Source organism: Nicotiana tabacum, chromosome 1, assembly GCF_000715075.1.
Source record: "Nicotiana tabacum cultivar K326 chromosome 1, ASM71507v2, whole genome shotgun sequence".
NCBI classification, from domain to species: Eukaryota; Viridiplantae; Streptophyta; class Magnoliopsida; order Solanales; family Solanaceae; genus Nicotiana; species Nicotiana tabacum.
Window position 1 is genome coordinate 51,795,365 of NC_134080.1, and position 17,913 is coordinate 51,813,277.

At 40.4% G+C, this 17,913-nt stretch overlaps 1 protein-coding gene across 1 annotated transcript; it reads left to right on the plus strand.

The window, feature by feature from the left end:
• Positions 1-3,329: 3,329 nt before the first annotated feature.
• On the plus strand, positions 3,330-5,013 carry LOC107762674 (zeatin O-glucosyltransferase-like). Its single transcript, XM_016581048.2, has one exon. It carries the CDS (start codon positions 3,856-3,858, stop codon positions 4,852-4,854), a length of 999 nt encoding a protein of 332 aa, XP_016436534.1. The 5' UTR covers positions 3,330-3,855; the 3' UTR covers positions 4,855-5,013.
• Positions 5,014-17,913: the final 12,900 nt, after the last annotated feature.

Consider the following 17,913-nt stretch of genomic DNA (forward strand, 5'->3'; position numbering starts at 1 on the left):
ATTTGCTCATAATCTACATTTAAATTTTCAGGTGAACTTTCAGAAATATATGTAAAGCTACCTGAAGAACCAACACCACCTCTTGATCTTTTAGAAGTTTCTTACTACCACCTCTACTAGTGAACACTTTTTTTGGCTGCTCTAAGTAAATCCATTATGTAAATTAAATTAATAATTCTAAATAATAAAATAAGTGTACACCAAATAAGAGAAAGAGATGGAACGAGTGTACCGGAATTCCGGATGCCACACTAATTTTGATATCAAAAATCAAACTTCAATTGATAGACCGAAACTTAATAGTTGATACTTGATAGTACTTGATACCACACTTCACTTGAATATTTAATATTTGATAATAGTAATTTTGTAATGGTTAAACTAAATAATTGATGAAACTTGAAATAATAAATAATTGAGAATTTGACATTTGAGAATTTAAGAACAATAATATCAAGAGAGAACTGAGAGAGAACTAGAGTAGTAAGAGAGTGAATTGTGAGAAAAAATAAAGAAGAAGGGGGGATATTTATAGGTTATTTAAAGGTTTAAAACGTAATTTTTCAATTATTAGAGGTGGGAGGGTTATATTTTTAATGGGGGAGGCCCAAATGGCCATTTCTGCAAAATTTGGCCGTCCCCAACGGTCATTTCTCAATTTGACCGATGGCAACGGTCCAAATAATTAAAAAAAAAAAGTTCTCAACGGTAACCGGGCTGATAACGGGCTGCAGCCTGTTAACAACCCGTTAACGGGTCAGGGGCTTAACGGGTACGATGCACCATTATCCAAAATCTGTTCATCCAAAACCTGCCCCCCCCGACCAACCCGTCCCAGCCCGCACAATAAGCAACAGTAACGGGATGAACCGGGCTAACCCGGGTTGAAAACGGGTCAGCCCGACCCGATTAACACCTATAGATAAAATAATATAATAGAGGAAAGAAAAATATAAAAAAAATTAACAAATGACAAATAGAAAATTGGAGGTAGCCGAAAAGGAAAATAATTGGACCAAAAAAAAAATAAAAACCACAAAAAAGGGGAAGCCAGATAAGGTTCAAGATAAATTCGAACTTGAATTTTACACACAAGAAAAACTTTTACAAAGTTCTACTGACCATGGCACCTTTATCTAGTTTGCAACTGGGAATGGTAGAATCAAATATTTAACTTAATTTAAGATTTTTTTTACATAAGTATATGATAATGTTACCAACCTAGCGGGTGTCATATCACCCCACCCTAAAGGGTGGATCCGCCCCTGATTGATTCATATGATATTAACTCAAATTTTTTAGGGTGAGGGTCTATCACGGTAGCTTGCTGTTGAACCTAACGAAATCAAGGTTAATGATAAAGTAGAGTCCACCACTAACTAAGAGGGAGTGAGTGGGAGGAAAAGACGGGTGAAAAGGACATATTAATAGCCTGTTTGGCCAAAAGTGCCTTTTTTTTTTGTCAAAAGCACTTTTGGCCAAAAATTGAGGTGTTTGGCCAAGCTTCTGGAAGGAAAAAAGTGCTTTTGAGGAGAAGTAGAAGCAATTTTGGAGAAGCAGAAAAAATAGCTTCCTCTCCAAAAGCACTTTTGAGAAAAATACACTTAGAAGCAGTTTTTTAAAGCTTGGCCAAATACTAATTGCTGCTTAGAAGTGCCTTTCAAACTAATTAGCCGAACACATACTGTTTCTCACCAAAAGTACTTTTGAGAAAAGCACATTTAAAAAAAACACTTCTTAAAATAAACTGATTTTTGCAACTTGGCCAAACGAGCTATAAGACATGTTTTACAAGTTAATTTATGCACTATCAATTGCTTACGGTATAAATCACACATTTTCAAAAGGTCTGGATTTGCCAGCCTATCCTTTTTAGTTTTCACCTACACAAAACGCATTTAAGTCAATATGATATATTGGTTGAAGAAATTATATTTAGGTTTTAACGTAACAAACGTACATGTCAATTGCTAGTAGCTAAATTTTCATATACTTGAGACAGTGTTTTTTTATTATTATTTATTTTTTATCAACATTATATTTTATTTTATTGTATTTTTTATGCGAATAAACAAACAAGGCAACATAGTTTCTTCCAAAGATGAGCAAGGCTCTCAAGCGCCACAAATTTGTAACACTACAAAGTGTTACTTACACAAGACTTAATAAAGTAAGACCATCCATTTTTACATAAATAACCGACTGAATTTACTTTTTACTTTTTTTAGTCGGGTATGCATGAATGATCAATAATTATATACAGTTAAACACATATTATACTTCACCGACAATTTTTACTTTAAGTTGTATGAGTGACTGTAGGTTGATTCTTCTTTATGTGTAAAATATAGAAACTGAACCTCCAATATTGTAACTATTTGCAAAAAAAAGGTAAAACAGTTATACATAACACATAACGAAGAAACTGTTTGACCAAAAAATAGTATCGTTGGTTCAATAATTAAATTTATATAATTATGGATTAAACCTAGTAAATAATATTTTTTCTAGATGTAACTTCCGATGAAATGACTAGTGTCGAATGGGCCGGACAGAGTGACGGAAACAGTATGCAATAACTATTCTTCAAAGCATGAGCAATAACATGACATTTAATAGCAATGAATGACAATAAATGACATTAAAGTAAATAGGAGGGGTGATTCGCCCAATAAAAGGTAAAGTAAACCGTTGACAAGAATCCGATGGTCGTGTATGGAATAATATTGACAAGAATCTAATTGGAAAGGTGATGTTTCTATCTTAGTAAAATAGAGAGAATCTTTTGTCAAAATCTTTTCTTACAAATGAATATTATATGTCTCATATCATTATCCTTTTTTTTCTTTTATATGAGACAGATTTCTAGTAAACCCTAATAGTACAAGTGCCGAAAATATTTACTAGAATATTCTCCTTAATATTCTACTTTCGAAAACTAACAGTTACAGCTTCGTCAACGGTGCTCGACGCGGACCAATACTGACATCTCGACCATGGCTTGTCGTCGATTCTTCGGGTCTGAGTCTTGTTGCTCCCTGGACCACCTCGACCAATTATGACTCGAGAGTCCTTCCTTTACCTTTATCTTATCTTAAATATTCTTGGCCGGATTGTGACCCATGCAGAAACAAGGACCTATTAGGTTGAACGTGGAGTGCAAAGCACGCATATATATGAATGGATATTATATTATGTCTCACAAGTTCGAACAAATTGTATGACGTAACGATATACGACATATTATTTGTACAGATTTATCATTGCCGACTTCAACGGAAAAGGAACTGAGACAGTTTTTCTTCTTCTTATATATATAGAACACTTCAAGAACATAATTTCCAAGTCTTAGTTCTGTCCACTTTTATTCAATTCTCATAGACTACATTAATACAGCAGGTTGACTACCAAAACCTGTTTTTTCTTCTTAATTCTATGGGCAGCTGTGAGAATTTATCAAACCACGAACTTATTAGCAGCTTGAAAAAAGATGAAGTAGCTATAATCATGGTTCCATTTCCAGCTCAAGGCCATCTCAACCAACTTCTCCAACTTTCTTGTTTAATCTCCTCCTACGGTCTTCCGGTCTACTATGTTGGCTCAGCTACACATAACCGACAAGCCAGGATTCGAGCCAACGCCTTAAATCCTTCGGACATAGCCCAAATCCATTTCCATGACTTACCAACTCCTGAATTTGCCTCCCCTGAACCTGACTTTAATTCCTCAAGCAAATTTCCCGCGCATCTTCAGCCATCATGGGATGCTTGTATGCTTTTGCGCGAGCCTATTGCTTCCTTCTTTCGCAATATTTCTTCAATATCAAGATGAGTTGTTGTTGTTCATGATTCTTTAATGTCCTACAATGTTCAGGATGTATCATGTTTTCCCAATGTGGAATCTTATGTATTTAATTGCATTTCAGTATTCACTTTGTACTGTTTGATATGCATAACTAGGGGGATGTCAATCCAACTTGAAGACGAATTGCTTAAAAAGCTACCTTCCCTTGAAGGAATAATGACCGATGAAGTCAGGGAATTTGGAGCTTCACAGAAACCGTATATGGAAATCAGATCAGGTGATATCCATAATACGAGTAAAGTAATCGAAGGCAAGTTTCTTGATTTGTTGACACTAGTAACAAGTGAACAGAAGAAGAAACAATGGGCAATTGGACCAATTCTCCCTACTAAACTAGATCATATCTCAAATAGGAACAATATATGTTTGGACTGGCTTAAGAAACAACCTCCAAGATCAGTCCTTTATGTATCATTTGGAACAACAACTTCATTTTCCTATAGAGAAATCAAGGAGCTCGCAATGGGATTAGAACAAAGCAAACAGAAGTTCATATGGGTGTTGAGAGATGCCGATAGAGGAGATATCTTTACCGGAGAAGCTAGAAAAGTTGAGTTGCCAGAAGGGTTCGAGGAAAGAGTAAAAGAGGTAGGTTTAGTGGTTAGATATTGGGCACCACAACCAGAAATCTTGGCTCATTCGTCGACAGGTGGATTCATGAGTCATTGCGGATGGAATTCTTGCATAGAGAGTATTACTATGGGAGTGCCAATAGCTGCTTGGCCTATGCACTCTGACCAACCAAAAAATGGTTTTTTGGTGACAGAAATATTGAAAACAGGGATGCTTGTTAGGGAGTGGGGGAAACGCGGGGAGCTGGTGACTGCATCCACTATTCAGAATGTTGTGAGAAAGTTAATGGCATCAGAAGAAGGTGATGTGATTAGGAAAAGAGCAGAAGAACTAGGAGAGGCTGTAAGGCGGTCCACAGAGAAAGGGGGTGCTTCTCGTAAGGAGTTGGATGCTTTCATCGCGCATATCACAAGATAGACTCATTTTTCACCAGAATCTTAGGTGGCCGTGGTTTCTAGATATTTCTTCTTTGTTTTTCCCTTTTCAAGTAATTTGGTTACTTTCTCAATGTTCTTTAAACATGTCACTTGTCTGGTTCTTGACTCAGACTATTTTATATACCTTAAATTTCTTTGATCTCGGTATATTCAATATCTGAAGCTTTTTATGATAATCGAAAAGATGACTGCTATGTATTTCTCTCACTGAAGAGTGTAGCTTAATAGATAATTAATCTGGTTCTAACTATGTGGAATAAAGGGTTGATGAAGAGATTAATCTTGTAAACAATCTAGATCAGTTGTTTGCATATGCTAAATTCGCTGTAGTCCTATATTGGGCTCTTTTATGACAAAAAACTTGGTTCATAGATTCCTATGTGCTGTGTTTGTTTTTTCTTTCCCTTCAGTTATATTGATTCACAGGTACCTTGTACTTAGGTTTCATATAAAACAGTTGATACTTGTCCTCTAGAACATAAGATGAACATATATGCTTTGAACCTCTAATATTGCCAAAATCTCTGTTACATATTTACTAAATGATCTAATGCACTTATAATACAAGATGATAAGGGGAGCAGGCAAATTTTTTACAAGCAGGCACAAAAGCTTGGATTGGCTAGATAAACAAGCTCAGAATTGCCATAGTAGATCTCTTGAATGAGGAGGGGGACAAGAGCATTGTATTGGGTGATTTGGAACTCTCCAGGAGTCGTTGTGACTTTGGGTATTGTAGGCGGATTAGAGTTGATGAAGTTGAGGAGGTTATGCGTAAGATGAGCTGGGGCAAAGCGACCGGGCCGGATGAAATCCCGGTGGAGTTTTGGAAGAGTGCGGACAATGCAGGCTTGGAGTGGCTCACTAGGTTATTTAATGTCATTTTTAGAACGAAGAAGATGCCCCAAAAGTGGAGGTGGAGCACGATGGTTCCTGTATATAAGAACAAGGGTGATATCCAAAATTGCAATAACTACCACTCAAGAAGGGGAGAACTTAGTCCTTCAACTTCAACAGACTACAAAGAAAAACTAGTTCATTTATTTTATTTTCGTAAATTATAAGATTTTGAACTGGAATGATATTGTCATTTTTTTTGTTGAGGAAAACATGAAATAGATAGAGTTAGGACATGATGGATTCTACGGAGGAGATTGGGATGTAACAGATCAAATACCACTATGACTTAGCTTTGGGACGTTTAGATATATTATTGAGGATAACAAGTTCACTGCTCATAAGTGTATGAGTCCAAATTTGAACAACCACGACTGTTGATGAGTACGACGAACGACGAGATTCTCGAAGTTCGATATCCTGCAGAGGACGACTTTAAGGCGAACAAGAGGCTGTACGACCTTTGCAGTAGGGTAGAGCCATTAGGGGACCATGGGGATATTCTTTCGAATATTCCCTATAACTTGTCTTTTAGCACTTAGAAGGGTTTGGTCCCTTATATATATAGAGCATAAAACAACCATGTAAAGGACTCTGGACATTTTTCCTAATTCATAATACTTGGTGTAATCTCGCTTACATAAACAACTGACTGGATTATTGTTAATTTTTTCTCTCGAAGGAGATAAAAAATTCTTATCCTCTACATTCTCCTGGTCTATCTTCTATTCTAGAGATTATTATGCTTAGCTAAGATTTACCCCTTCATTTTCTTTGATTGATTTATTCAAAAAGGTTCCGATATCTTTTGAGTCAAATAATTTGGCGCCGTCTGTGGAGATTTCTATAGCTAAGATCTTAGTTTCATCTAGATTCTTGAAAAAAATAATAACCTCTTCTTAGCTTCACAAAGGCCAACAATGGCGGGAATGGGAGAAACAAGGCTAAAGGTGATAGTAGGTGTCACGAACAACCTCCTGAATTCCCTCAATGAAGCCGATGGGGAAGACAACGAAAATGCAACACCAAGTGCTACACCTGAGGGAGAGATCTTGCCCTCCCCCCCCTCCCCCGCCGCACGAGGGCCTAACTGTCTCGCGCGAAAGGGAAACCTCAACCTCCGCATCAGGAGAAGAACCACCAGCCGTGAGAAGGCTATTAGAAGAATGGTTGACAAACACCTTGAGCAATATACTCGAGAAACCCGTTCAAAGGGATATCGAAGGCACAATACCCGCAGAAACCGCAACTGTCGCCGATGAGCCAGAAACTCCACGAACAGGTAACACTCATAATGTCATTGATGCAGGCAACGATGCACTTGCGGCCATCTTAAAAAAAATGGAAGAGATGGAAAATGAGAACAAAACACTCCGCGACCAGATGAAAGAGCATCAGGAAAGGGTTGATAAAATACCGGGCGCTCCGAAGTTGCTACCAAAATGTGATGTGGGTCGATTCGTTGAACAGCCCTACAGCGAAAGGGCAGCACCCCACTCTATTCCGAAAACCTTTAAAATGCCGCCATATTTGAAAATATACGATGGCACCACGGACCTGTAGGATCACTTAATCCATTACGTCACCGCAGTAAAAGGTAACGATCTATCGAAAGAACAGGTGTCGTCCGTGCTGCTGAAAAAGTTCAGCGAAACTCTGACAGGGGGAGCGTTGACATGGTATTCCCAACTACCAGTATGATCGATATCAAAGTTCGAAAAAATGGCAGATAAGTTCGTCAGCGCTCACGCGGGAGCGAAAAAGGCAGAAGCTAGGGTAAATGATATCTTCGCCGTCAGGCAGACAACGGCGAGGGATTTCGGGATTTCCTAGCCCGATTAAACAGGGTAAGGATGAGCCTACCTAACGTGTCATAGGGGATTGCGGTAGTAGCTTTCCAAAATGGGTTAAACAGAAACGGGTCAAAAGCAACCAAAAAACTGCTAAGTAGACTCATGGAATACCCCCCACCACCACCACCACCACGTGGGAAGAGATCCATAATGCCTATTACGTCGAAGTGAGGACAGACGAGGATGACCTGATCGGCCCGATCCAGCGACTAACATCGGTCCAAACCGAAGCAAGGAGAGATCGCCGCAATGACGGCTGAAGGGACCAACTACCCCATTTCAATCGAGAAAAGCACCAGCCCTATATCCGAACATCCAGCCCACATCCTCTGCGACATGCAGATGCCGCGCCTCGACATACCGCACCATCCCGAAACGAAAGAGGTATGCCTCCATTATTATCTGCTCTAACTTTTGTGTTTCTCTTTCAAAAATAGTGTACGCACTAGAAAAGCTCGGCACAAAGGTGCAGTGGCCGTAAAAGATGAAGTTGGATCCGAGCACCCGGAGATCGAACGTTCTTTGTGAACTTCACCAGGAAAGGGGGCACAAGACCGAGGACTGCATAGGTCTACGACAAGAAGTGGTAAGGTTGCTAAATAAGGGACACCTGAAAGAACTGCTAAGCGACCGAGGACGAGTTAACTTCGCTCGTGGGCGCGATCAACCTCAGGGGCCTCCAAAACCACCATCGCCAGCTCATACCATACAAATGATCATAGGCGGCGGCGACGATATGATAATCAACCATGTGAAGTTCACCACCACGCACAAACTCAAACGGATAGTCGCCCACGAATGGTATGACGACCTCGAAGATAGTATCATCTTCGATAAGTCGGATACCAACGGTTTGTCTTTCCTTCACTATGATGCTTTGGTTATAACTTTATGCATCGCGGATACCAACATAAAGAGAATAATGGTGGATGACGGAAGTCGCGCCTGTATTATTCACCCACGAGTCCTCATGCAGATAAGGCTCGAGGATAAAATAGTACCGCGTTGCATAACCCTAACAGGTTTTAATAATGCAGTGGAGCGAACCTCTGGAGAGATAGTGCTACCCGTTCTGGCAGGAGGAGTCACCCTGGAGATGACGTTCCACGTCATGAACCAGGAGACAGCCTACAATGCCATCATGGGGCGTCCATGGATACACGCCATACGGGCCATCCCGTCAAGTTTCTATCAAATAATCAAATTTCCTACTCCATGGGAAATATTCAGCATCCGAGGCAAGCAACGCACCGCCCAAGAATGATACCAGATCACCCAAGATTGCACACACACCAAAAAACTAAAAGGGTCAAGTGCAGAAGCATAGCAACCAGTCATATCGGGAATCAAACCCGACGTATAAATAGAGGCCATTAAAGACCCGGATGTCGTACAAGCTTGCAAGGCAATTGTAGAAGATCTCGACACCGTCCAACTAGACAATACTGATAGCGCAAAAAAGGCCTATATCGGACACAACCTCTCAGAACCAGGTAAGTATCATGAGTTCTTAACTAACAATGCCGATTTGTTTGCCTTTTTGCATTTAGATATGCCAGGAATCCTAAGGGACATCGCCACATATAGGCTGAATGTCGATCCTCTTTACCCACCAGTACGGCAAATGAGGAGAAAGTTCAATGCCACCATCAATGAGGTGGTCAGCGAAGAAGTTGATAAATTACTTGCTAATGGTTCCATCCGAGAATCGAAATATCCCCAATGGGTCGCCAATGTGGTCATGGTCAAAAAGAAGAACGGGAAATGACGGATGTGTGTCGACTTCACCGACCTGAACGAAGCATGCCCGAAAGATTCCTTTCTGTTACCACATATCGACCAACTCATCAACGCAATGACGAGACACGAACTACTGAGCTTCTTAGACGCCTACTCTGGTTACAACCAAATTCTAATGGCTGAAGAAGACCAAGAAAAGACCACTTTCATCACTCACCGAAGAATGTACTGCTACAAGGTAATGTCGTTCGGACTCAAGAACGCAAGGGCGACGTATCAAAGATTTAGTCACCAAGATGTTCAAAGAATAACTCGGTAAGACCATGGAGGTTTACATCAATGACATGCTAGTAAAGTCGAAAAAGAAAGAGGATCATATTGGCCATCTGAAGGAAGCCTTCAAGATATTGAGGCAATACGGAATGAAACTAAATCCCGAAAAGTGTGCCTTCGGCGTAACTTCAAAAAAATTCCTTGGTTTTCTGGTGTCACAAAGGGGTATCGAAGTCAACCCAGATCAGATCAGGGCCATCGAATGAATACCTGAGACATTAACCAGCAAGAAGCAGGTGCAGAAATTAATAGGACGAATAGCCACCATGTCGAGGTTTATTTCACGATCGTCGGACATATATCATAAATTCTTCAATGTGCTAAGGAAAGACTACAGACTACAGTGGAATTCAGAATTCGTCAACGCCTTGACGAAGCTGAAAGCGTATCTATCCTCGCCACCATTACTCGTCAAGGCAGACCTGGGTGAATGCCTACTGGTGTACCTAGCGGTCTCCGAAGTCGCGGTAAGTACAGTCTTGATCCGCGAAAACAAAGGTACGCTATCTACTAGTCACGATCCAAATTCCACTAGAGGTCGTGATGGTGCCGGACATCGCTGTCAGGCAAGCCAACCAAAATACTTAATTAAATTCTCGATTTAACAATTTTGAAAACTATGATTTTCCTTCAATTCTACCAGTAAAAGATAATCGTTTCAAATTAAATATGAATGTTAAGAAGTTAATACAAGATATCCCATAATCATCCCAGAACCCGGTGTCACAAGTGCATGAGCATTTACTCGGGAATGAAATAAAATACAATAACTGTCCGGACTACAAAGTGGACAGAAATGAAAAAAACATAGAAAAATACTCTGAAAGGGACTCTGCTGGCTGCGGGTCGTCTCGATAAATGCAGCTCACCTAAGTCTTTGTATCAACCATGTCGCTATGCCACTAAGCCACTAGCTACATATGAACCTGTGCAACAAAAATGCACAGCAAGTGTAGTATGAGTACGAAAACAACGTGTACCCAATGAGTATCCCGTCTAATCTCGAAGAAGTAGAGACGAGAGGTTGACTTCGACACTTACTAATGGTCCAATGATAATATAGTAAAAGTGTGAGGAATTCATGGATTTCATAAAGCAAAATTTAACTCAAAAAGCCGGAAAGCAGGTAAACAACTTCTCAAATAATAAAGGATTTTCAAAGATTTACTTTTCATTATCTTTATCAATTTATCTCTGGCCAGGAAGGCAATTATCAACATTTAAAATTCTCAGGAAAGCAATACAAGCATGCGCATATCATGTCAAGGTCGTACGACCCGATCCAATATAAATGTAAAATGTGCACTGTCGAGGGTCGAACGGCGTAAACCATAGATGCATCTATTACTCCGCTCGCAAATCATACATGTGACACGGTCAAATTTAAATAAACAATCACTCTGCTCGCGAATCATACATGCGACGCAGGTACACATAGAAATACATGCTCAAACAGCCAATTATGAATTTATTGGGGAACGTTTATCCAAAGAAAAGCCAATTCTCTTTTAGCTATTTAAGAAAATGAAGTTTAATCCTTTTAGAAATTCATTTACCGATTCGATAGGATTTAAGCAATTCAACTGCCAACAAGATTACAGATATTCCAAGTATAGCATGCTTTTGGGTCCTAGACTACCTGGACTTATACATAATAGTAGCTACGCACGGACTCTCGTCACCTCGTGCGTACGTAGCCCCCACAAATAGGAGCACATAACTAATTATTTCACCTATGGGGACAATTCCCTCTTACAAGGTTAGAAAGGAGACTCACCTCGCTCCGAAGATCCATAACCGACATTACACGCCCTTCCGAATATATCGAATCAATGCTAAATGCTCCAAAACACATGCTTGGTGATGAAAATAGCACTCCAAAGTTGCTCCAAATTCAGCTCCCATGAAAGATTTGAGATAAAAATGAGCCAAAACCCGTTTTAAAACACTTCTCTGCCCAGACGACCCTTCTATGCGATCGCAAACAATGCTCCGCGATCGCATAAGCCAATCCCAGGGCCTCCAAATTCCTGCACAATGCGATCGCAAACACACCCCTGCGATCGCATAAGCCAAAACCAGCAGCCTCCAATTTCTTCCTCTACGTGATCGCACATACACCCCTGCAATCGCATAAGCCAATACCACCTGCCTCAAAATCTTGCACTATGCGATGGCAGACCCACTCATGCGATCGTATATAGTAAAAACCTATTGCACTCACACCAGAAAACCAGCAATCCTCACAAGGAAAGAATCGACCCGTTGAACATTCGAAATACGCCCGAGGCCCCCGGGACCTCAACCAAACCTACCAACCAGTCCTAATACCTCATTCAAACTTAGTCACGCCTTGAAATCACCTCAAACAACATCGAATCACGAATCACAACCCGATTCACGCTTAATGAACTTAGAACTTCAAACTTCTATACTCGATGCCGAAATCTATCAAATCACGTCCAATTGACCTCAAATTTTGCACACAAGTTGCATTCAACATTATGGACCTACCAAAACTTTCGAAATCGGAATCCGACCCCGATATCAAAAAGTCCACTCTCGGTCAAACTTTCCAAAAACCTTCAAATTTCTATCTTTAGCCAAATGACTCCAAAAGGACCTACGGACCTTCGAATTCACTTCCGATCGTGCTCCTAATACCAGAATCACCATACTGAGCTATTCCTAGACTCAGAATCCCAAACGGACATTGATAACATTGAAATGCACTTCAACCTAAACTTGTGAGATTCTTCCAAAATGCTAACTTCCACAATAGGCGCCGAAACATTCCCAGGTCTTCCAAAACCCAATCCGGACATACGCCCAAGTCCGAAATCATCATACGAACCTACTGGAACCTTCGAATCCCGATTCCGAGGTCTTTTAGTAAAAAATCTAACCTTAGTCAATTCTTTCAACTTAAAGCTTCCGAAATGAGAATTCTCTTTCCAAATCAACTCCGAACTTCTAGGAATTCAATTCCTACCGTGCGCGCAAGTCATAATACCTAAAGTGAAGCTGTTCATGGCCTCAAACTGCTGAACGACACACTAGAGCTCAAAACGACCGATCAGGTCGTTACATTCTCTCCCACTTAAACATACGTTCATCCTCGAACGTGCTAAGAACTGTGCTGGAGTTGCCCGAAATCACTGTTTAACACTTCGAACACCTACCCGTGCTACCACAACTCAGCTGGGCACCCTAGTTCGATCAATCTGAAGATATCTTTTTTTCACTTAAGCAAATAAGCGTTAGAACCCAATTCCAACATCCGGAATTTTCTGCCAGGCATGTTCCAGCATACACTCACCGTATCAATAACTACACGCAGCACCAAAACATGACTGCATACCTTAGTTGAATTCACACCTTGTACCACTTTATTCACAGGACCACAATAACATTATGTGATCAAATTATTTCCAAATTCCACGAATCTAATGCTCCCATTGCACCTCATGACATACATAGGTCTTGCTCTAACTCTTACAATACTGCCGCGACGGAATAGATGTATAGAAATTCATAACCAACTGCTGAATCAACAAATCATTGGGTCTATACTCCTGACAAGAACCATCTCCTCATTCTGAACCAAATAATGGTCTTAACTCCTTAATATACTTCATATAATCAGATTGTACTGATCCTAAATCCAATGATCTCGTCTCACCCAGTACGAACTGCTCAGGCAATAAGCTACCCAGACGTGACCAAAAGTCTCATATGATGCCACAATGCACTAATGGGCTACAAAATCGAATGCGATACAAAAGGAAAACGAAATCTGAAAAGGAAATCCAATTACCCCGCTCGCGAATCATACATGTGACACGGGCACACAACTAATATGAGTTTTCCTCAGAAAGATAGGAAATAAAACACATAAAAACATATATAGGAATCTGTACTCAATATCACATTGTTGCGGCACGCAACCCGATCCAAACAACATACCCATGGTAGCGTGCCACCCGATCCACCCATAAAATTCACATCAGGAGATACACACCGAGCCAGATTGCTCATTACAACAAAATACCGAATGTCAGTCACAACCACGCTAAGTGTATAATACCATCCCTGGGGAGACATATAACGCTATAAGCTACAAACTCAAGCACAACTGAGGTGCAATATACGATCTAAATCTCAAAATCCATTCTGCTCATATAACATCATCTCTACACAGAACCTCAACACATAAGAAATTCACCAAGCCGTGTTACAACTCACACGGTGTAATATATCATTACATAAAATAGCTAACGATGAAATAACACACCGACTACTCTTCCATAAGGAGCGCATTGCTGAAATGAACACATCTGGCCTGATATAGAGCCCATATTCACATTTAAATCCATCCACATACCTCAAGCTGATTCTGATTGCACTAAACTAAGCTAAAACCTTTCAAAGGTCCATAATAACTCTCCTTTTCTCATAACATACAAGAACAACCATCATAACCAGAGTAATCCTCCACAATCCACAACCAATAAACTGAGCGCCCTCCAGGCATCAATTCTCAATTTAACGACATCACCACAATCTTCATACTTAGTTTAACTTCAATCAATCAAGTGACTACATGCCACACTTATACAACCTTCCCGTGGGGCAACTCCCACAACCTTCAGTAACAGATAATAGGTTTGTGCATCCAAACCATCGACCGCACTAACGCTGAAAAGTGATCAAGAATCCTTAACCAGGGTGCAAAGCCTTTTTCACACAATACCGATCTCAGGTGATGCTGAAGACAATACCAACTTACTTTAAACATCGAAACTCCTTTCTTGCTCATCCGAGCTCGTGACATCCTTGTCAACACCGAACTGTAACCTTGACCCCCACTTCAAATTCCATAACACTCACCGCACCCAACATGTCAATATACGATAGAACACGATTTTCATCATAACTCCGGAACCACTAATAGATTAACACTACATCATATAAAAACTTTTCACTTAACTCATTTCAGGAGAACCATCACAACACACAGGTGAATTCTCATAACCGTAAAATATGCAATCTTCAAGTAGTGGTCTAAGCCACCATAGCCCTTCTGAGATCCGCCTACACATAACAGACCATAACACTAGAATAGTTCCGAATAAAATCAATTACGGCGGCCGACAAGCCTTACAGGTGCCGTCACAAATCACATGCATAACTTGATCACGCCGAAGGATCTGATCTCTACCACCAATATGCCAATTCAACTATGGCTAACCAATCTATCTTCGTCCAATTTACCTTTGATTGCCTTTGAAATAATAATAACACCATTCAATACGTAGCACACTTCATCCGCACTTATCGCGAGTGACCCTGAATCACGAGACCATGTTGTCTCAAATACCACGAACCGTTTCATACCTCCCTTGTGTGCACATTCGCATCCTCAACTAGTATGCCCATTCTGATAATCCCTCTAAGAATCCGAAGTCTTTCCTCATTTCCCTCCCAAATGCTACGCTGCAAGTAAAAACATCATAGAAAATTCTGGGTCTCTTCTCATAAGCTGCTACAAAAACCTTGATTCTTAACCGTACCTATAGGCTCAAAATCATTAGGCACCACACTTTACCCTTTGAATCCACTAGGACCGTTGTTGAGAGTGAACCGCTCTGACTTGGCCCCGTATGTAATTAACTCCATGAATCTTCTAGCAAATGAATACCCTCTCGACAAAGCACCCGACAGAATCACTTCCCTTGAAACCCGCATCTATACAAGGCATAAATCCTGAATCCTTCCATAAGTCTGACCATGAGCCAATATGGCAACCATAGCACACCTTTAACAATTCCTTTGCTCAAATTACCACTTATGTTCTTTTCCCGCAACTGAAATAACCTATCAATATGCTAATAACTAGAAACCTCGCAAGTAGTTAACCACGCAACCCAATCATAGGCGGTGGGACTCTCCCACTTAACTTGAAGCCACTATTACACAACTCTGGAATTCAACAGGATTCCTTATCTTTTATTGACATAACATTGCATAATCAACCGCCAAAATTCTCGGAATCTTTCTGTTAAACCCCTTTTTATGCTCTGAATCATTAACCACATTCGCATGACCGATCTCTTTGCTGTATAACCAATAGAATTCTTTGCAGAAGCTTCGCCAACCATGCGACTGCCGATCTGCTCACTGGAGATAACCCACCTATGGAATTTACGTGCCGACATCTTCCAACGCTGCTGCACGGGGTACAATCACTATGACATCACTAACCCATCTTGAGTCCGAGCTCACTCTCTAGCTGCACAAGTCCATTCACCCCTCATGGGCATCAATTAAATGTGCGGCAACATCCTTCTAATTCAAAGTTATGTTGTATCATTCTTCATTTCAAGCAGCTCCTTTCCGTTATATCAAATCTCCTGCCGCATAATAGTCCGTACTTCAAATTAAATCCGTAGACCCCAATCACCAATCACTAAAATTCCCAAATCATTCCAATCTCTCCTTAAGGTGTGTAGTCATCCTACCACAAAGCCCATATGCAACTCCGCCACTCTCCCACTTTGGCAGAACTCACCCCTTTAATCGACTACTCGACCTTTGCTTCTTATACCTGGCCTTCTAGAATTTTTAACCACTACCTGACACTCCCCACTTGTCCTTCCTCATCCTTTGCTGCTTAGTCATTTCCTTAAATAGAATCTATCTTCGTAGCACTTGAACCCACAAATCGCTACTAACTTTAAACCTTTCCGAAGATCATCTTTCTCGAGCCGTCAACATTAGAAACATCGATTCAATCCTAAACCACCGCACCCCGCAATATCTAACAATCATTTCTCCAATATTATTTCTCAATATCTTACCCCAAAGGCGAATTGCAGAAGACCATAACACCGGCGAACTTAACACATACAATCGAGGACAATGACACTACATCGCAGATGAAAATTCCACCACGCTCAAAAATACCAAGTCTCGTTACTCCATCACCCAAATCTGTACATTCATAGGCCAATTATTTTTCCTCCGCCGGAAATGAAATATCAGATCTCTGAATCGTGCACTGAGTGAACTTCCTTTCAAATCATTCACCACCCAACACATAGGCAAGTATCCTATCATCAAGTCAATACTGTGCGATAACCAATCATGAGCATCATAGCAACATGTACATAGCCTCCAAGCTCTTAGAAGCACAACTACCGAGCCGAAACGATAGAAAAATCCTTTCGCAAGGCGACGACAATCCCAACCAACTATACCGGGAGAAACATCCTGCACCACATCTGTAGTACCATTACAATTCTTCAATTCTCGATTTATAACAAGCAGTTTGCGTCGCGTAAGATTGAATAGGAAGGAAATAAAGGCATAAGTCTCAAGGAATTAAACCGCACGATGAGGAATCAAGAAGGGAAGTTCTCCTAACAGCCCTGCAGTCTTTCGAAGATAAGTACAGACGTCTCTGTACCAATCCACAAGACTCTACTAGACTCGCTCATGACTCGTGAGACCTAAGGGAACCTAGTGCTCTGATACCATGTTATCACGACCCAAATTCTACTAAGGGTCGTGATGGCGCCGGACACCGCTGTCAGGTAAGCCAACCAAAATACTTAATTAAATTCTTCTTTTATTAATTTTAAAAACTATGATTTTCCTTCAATTCTACCAGTAAAAGATAATTGTTTCAAATAAAAATATAAATGTTAAGAAGTTAATACAAGATACCCTATAATCATCCCAGAACTCGGTGTCATAAGTGCATGAGCATTTACTCGGGAATGAAATAAAATACAGTAACTGTTTGGACTACAAAGTGGACAGAAATGAAAAAAACACAGAAAAATACTCTGAAGGGGACTCTACTGGATGCGGGTCATCTCAATAAATGCAGCTCACCTAAGTCTCCGTATCAACCATGCCGCTATGCCACTAAGCTACTAGCCACATATGAACCTGTGCAACAAAAATGCACAGCAAGTGTAGTATGAGTACGAAACAACGTGTACCAAATAAGTATCTCGTCTAATCTCGAAGAAGTATAGACGAGAGGTCGACTTCGACACTTACTAATGGTCCAATGATAATATAGTAAAAGTGTGAGGAATTCATGGATTTCATAAAGCAAAATTTAACTCATAAAGTCGGAAAGCAGGTAAACAACTTCTCAAATAATAAAGGATTTTCAAAGATTTATTTTTCATTATCTTTATCAA

What these genes read in the sequence shown, in the direction of transcription:
- LOC107762674 (XM_016581048.2), top strand. Translation starts at nt 3,856, where the DNA reads ATGTCCTACAATGTTCAGGATGTATCATGTTTTCCCAATGTGGAATCT.